Consider the following 5,229-nt stretch of genomic DNA (forward strand, 5'->3'; position numbering starts at 1 on the left):
CCACACCATGTCACCTGACACCCGAGCTCCCAGCACTGCATCAAGGTAACACTTTAAACGTGTGCCTGAAATGATCAGTAAATTAGCATTTCATTGAACTAGCAGTGAAGGGATTTTTCTCGAGCATCACTCATTTATGTTTACTCTTTTATAACTTGTAAATTTATATTGTGTGCTTAATTGACTTCAGGATTAAGTGTTCTCTACAGATTTTGGCTTTTCTACATATATTGATTTTCATATATATGTATATATATTATATATATGCGCATACACTTTTTTTCCCCTTTAAACATTTTTTTTAAAAAGCTCTTTGTAAAAAGATATCAAAATACAAAACTAAGGAATGTCTGTTCCCTATAAAGACAGTTTAGGTCATTCAGCTCAGACTGACCTAAAGGCAGTTTAGGGCATTCATTCAATTAAAAACCAACTAAATTTGACTGAGGAAATACCTATTTTTAAAATTTTAAACCCTAGTAAGAAATAGCTAGAAACTCGTAAAATTAACCAGAGGAAAGCTTAGACGCTATGCCTGCAATTTGACAGATGCTTTGGGTCGAGGAAAAAGACACAGCCCTCGGTCCACCCAAGGTAGGAATCTTAAGAGCTATTTTTAATGTAAGAGTATATAAAGGTGAACTTCCACCCTTTGGGGGCTGCAAGAAAAGCTGGCCTAGAGCTGACCTAATCAGAGGAGCCAAAGAGGTGGGGGAAGAATCCTAGGCAAGCTATACATGATGGTTAACCACAGGGTGAACTTGTAGCCTAATTTTGTTGGAGCAATGGGTGCGTTGCGGATAGGGTCTATAGATTAGATGGATGGTGTTGGCCACGAACACTGAAGTCCTGCGCACTGCCAGAAGAACAAGTAAATCCGTGCTGGGAGAAGTGCAGCCAGAGGCTCCCTAAAAGCTGTGCTCAAGACTTCATCTGTGTGCTTTGCGCATCCTGGAAAAGGACACACACTACTAAAGCAGAGTCAGTGGACAGAAGGAAGCCGCTCAATGAGCTGGACTGACAGTGCCTGTAACGACGGCTCAAGCAAGGACAACTGGGAGGATGGCACAGGACCGGGTGGTGTTTCTGTTGTACAGAGTCCCTGTGAGTCCGAACAGACTCAACGGCACTTAACAGCAACAACATTATTCTACTAATGTTGAATGTCCTTATTGTAGCATTTGTACTATGACTATGTAAGTGAATGCCTTATTTAAAATATAATCAAACATAAGTGCTCGATAATAAAATATCTATCTATACAAGGGAGCTTCACAAAGTTTGAAGAAAAACATAATTGAGAGACTGGAATTTTCCCATAAACTTTTCAAAGTTCTGTAGCATACATACATACATACATGAGAAAAAGAATATGATTAGCAAATGTGTGATTTTAAATAAAAGCTATACAAACCAGTCACCAGAAAATGTTCACTAAACGGAAATTCTAAATGAAGTACTTCTATAAGAAAGTGATCTCAGATGTGAAAATTTATCTCAGATGTGAGGATATGAAGTCAGAAATACAGAAGTTAACAAATTCAACAACAACAAAAATCAAAGCAGTAAATAAATACGTGGGTGAATCTAAATAAATACCAAATAGGTTTCCGAGGCTGCCGCTTAGGTTCTGAACGCCGCCTCAGAAGTGGGAGCTGTCATACCCCCTTGTCTTGCCATTGCTATCAATAAAGACTTCGAGCCATAAAAAATTAATTAATTAATTAATTAATACAAAATAAAAGCTATTTTAAATGTAAATGTAATCCTTTTAGAAGGGACAAAAAAGATCCTTGTATTATTTGAGTGAAGTAGAAAGACCTAACATGCATCCGCATTACAATTTCTAAGATCGCTACTAAAGCACTAAAAGTAAGTGTCTGCCTTTTAGAGCAGTGAATAGAGAAATAATGAATGAATGATTAACACTGGCACCAACCCCACCCCCAAAATAAATCTAACACGAAGTAGAAAACACTGGGCAAAAGATACCATAAGTCTTTGTGTATAACCAACAAGAGCTAAGGATATGAAAACGACAGAGATTCATGCAAGCAGTTTTACAAGGATCGACGTGCACACTGCAAAGCCTGCCCTGGACGCCATCTGAAGAAGTCACGGGGGGAGGATGGTGGACAGCCTTACTGCCGTAGTTCAGATACCCAATCAGGGCTAGCTCTAGGAGGGCTAGGGTGGACTCTCTGCCACCACCAAGACCCCCACCAGCCAAGTAAAGTTCGAGCCCTCCACCATGTAGACATGGCCCCGCATGAACGCACAGTCTAACACAAGTCACCATGGGGCGAGAAGCCTCTCCTGGGAGAGCTAACTTTAGGCATCTGGAGAATTACATTTGGTTTGGGAACCTATTTCTGCCACAGAAGAACTATGAAAATCTCTTGCAAACTACTTAACCCCGAGCCTCATTTCTTCAAGGGCAATAATGTCATTTGAATACAGGGCTGTCTGGAGGTTAACTGAGTTATTTATAAGGGGCCAGCATAGGGCAGTTTGAAACCGTCGGATGCTCCACAGGAGAAAGACGGGCTTTCTACTTCCTCAAAGATTGCCAACGTCAGTAACTCCAGAGGCAGCGCCAGCCCGCCGATGAGTCAGAAACGCAATGGCAGGTTTGGAAACACAGTGCCAAGCCAATCCACAGTGAGCACATAGATGATAGTAAGTGTCTATCGATTATTACTTGAAATATGTTTCTCCAGGTGACTTTTAAATCAAACCATGATCAAGATAGTAAGTGACAGAACACAGCACAAACAACTAGCTCAAACCTGAAGGTGTGAGCTCAACACAAAAATTTACTTTTGAAAAGCTTTATATTCTAGCCTTGATTTCTTTCATAATATGGAACACTTATCTCACTACAAAAGACAGTGTAGTAGAGACACTATCATTGTTTTCCTTTATCTGTAAGCGTGCCGATTTCCCTTAGTCTCTGGGCATGGCAGACCATGCCACACTCAAGTAGCGCAAACAACAGTAGGATGCAATTTAAGCATCTTTCTCTACGTAACTAACAGGTCTATTTTTTCACAAACTCAAGATGATCACAAAAAGTATCATGTAACCTACATTTCGCCCTGGGATATGAACATGCTGGGGAAGAATCACACGAGCGGGAAGCCCTTCCCTCAATACTCATTACAAAGAGAAAAGAACGCCCTCTTTCTTAAGCAGGAGGCTCTATGACCCTACGTGAGGGCACACGGGGAACATGCTGGAACGGTCATCTGCAGAGAGTCATCTGTGTATTTCAAAAGGATGGCTACTGTGAGACCAGGAGTGCCTGAGTGCTTAATACTAACCAAAACGTTAATGGCTTAACCCTGCCCCAAAGTGCCTTGGAACAAAGGCTCAGCAATCTACTTCCAAAAAAGTCCCAACCACAAAGCCCCGGAGCAGTTCTTCCAAGAAATGCACAGAATCACCTCAGTAGCAAAGGCCAAACAATATCTTGGCTCTTCCGCTTTGCAGGCAATTCAGATTAACATACAAGATTCTAAAACATCTATCTATGGATACTAAGGAACTTACCAAGATTAATCCAAATTCCACCTGGCTTGAGTATTTTCCATATTGTATCAATATAATCAATTACATTGTGAGCTGTATCTATGAAGAAACAGGTAGCAATACAATCCCAGGTATCTATTCAAGAAAAATTGAATAACAAATATTATTTTGTCTTTCCTTTCAATTAACTCTAACTTTACCAAGTATCCTTTTCAGAGTACTAATATTTCACTCAACTGTAAGGATAAAGAAACTAAAATCTTACGGACAATATAATCGAGGTGACAAAATAATCATACATCAAAGATACTTTATAAATCAAAAGATTTATCAGTAATAACCGGATAACCAATTGGAACTCATTTTGATAGCGTATTTCTAGCTTTCTTTAAAATCAGTTAAGATGGGATGACCATTAAATTTCAAATTATGATTTGTAACCTAACTGCCAACGCTGGCAGGTTTCCGAAAGAACTGAATTCTGAAAGAGCAAAATTCTGGCTGCTCAGTGAGGAACCAACAGGGCCAGGGCAGTGAGGAACACTGGATCGCGACCCTGCAGCAATACTGCATTCACTCCTTGGAGGCTGGGGCCTGAAACAGTCATAGAAAACGCAATCTACTTGACACCTGTATAAACTGATGCAATAATGGCACTTAACTGAGAATCACCTTCAATGCCTCTCAAGCCTTGTGCAGAAGGTCATTTATACCTGCTTAAATGCTATTCTACATTATTTCGTCTCTATTTCGAGACTTTGCTTCCTAACTATCCCCACCACTCAGCTTTCCAACTTTTCCTTTCTATCTTTAGGGTAGGAGTTTTCTCAATCCCAGAGTTTGGGAAAAATATGAACTTTAATGCCTTCCCTGCTCCAGTTCTTCCAATGGGTTTCTCTCTCTTTCAAAGTAAACTTCCAAGTCTGCATGCAAGCCCACCTTCCCAGACACCCGCCTCCCCCCATCTCTGCCAATGTGCCCTCACTTCCTACACACCAGCCAAACTGACCCGCTTATCAATTCTTCCTTGAACCAAACAAGCATATTGTCCACAACAAAGATTCTCTACCTTTGCCATTTTCTTGTTTAGGAACGTTTTGCCCAAAATACTGGAATAATCTGCCTCTACATTTTCACTTTTGAGGTCCTCTGGGATTTCTTGCTTTTAATTTCTGCTCCTAGGAACTAGGCCTCCCCTGACAACTCTAGTCTCTCTCCAAACCGAAAAAGAGCCGGAACCTACTGCAGTCAAGTTGATTCCGACTGCTACGTCCCCATAGGACAGAGGAGACGAGCAACTCCTCATGCTTTCCAAGACCGCAACGCTTTATGGGTGCAAAGTCTCATCTTTCTCCCACGGAGCAGCTGGTGGGTTTGGTGAGCAGCCCAACATGCAAACCATTATGCCACTGGGGTTCCTCAGTCCCTCCTCACTTCATGTCACTTTTACCCGTTTTCTTTCTCAGAGTGTTGTTTGTTATTGCTTCCATCTTCCTATGATAAGCTCTGCTGGGGCTGTTGGCCTTGGCTTGCTAACCACGATGCCAACAGTTCGAACCTACTAGCCACTCGGCAGGAGAAATGAGGCTATCTGCTCCCATAAAAATTGACATTCTCAGAAACCATACAGCAGTGGTTCTCTACCTTCCTAATGTACCTCCCTTTAGTACCATGACCCCCAAACATCACATGATTTTC

General features: G+C 41.3%; 1 protein-coding gene across 1 annotated transcript in view; it reads right to left on the reverse strand.

Annotated features, from left to right (window-relative positions):
* The window catches only part of CARNMT1 (carnosine N-methyltransferase 1), a 38,207-nt gene that overhangs the window by 5,571 nt on the left and 27,407 nt on the right, over positions 1–5,229 (reverse strand). The window contains exon 6 of the mRNA XM_013007515.2: positions 3,553–3,666. Within this exon, the coding sequence (XP_012862969.1) occupies positions 3,553–3,666 (114 nt within the window). The remainder of the gene's footprint in view (positions 1–3,552; positions 3,667–5,229) is intronic.

Source organism: Echinops telfairi, unplaced genomic scaffold, assembly GCF_000313985.2.
Source record: "Echinops telfairi isolate 266 unplaced genomic scaffold, ASM31398v2 ScPeMD7_22;HRSCAF=79, whole genome shotgun sequence".
Lineage (NCBI taxonomy): Eukaryota > Metazoa > Chordata > Mammalia > Afrosoricida > Tenrecidae > Echinops > Echinops telfairi.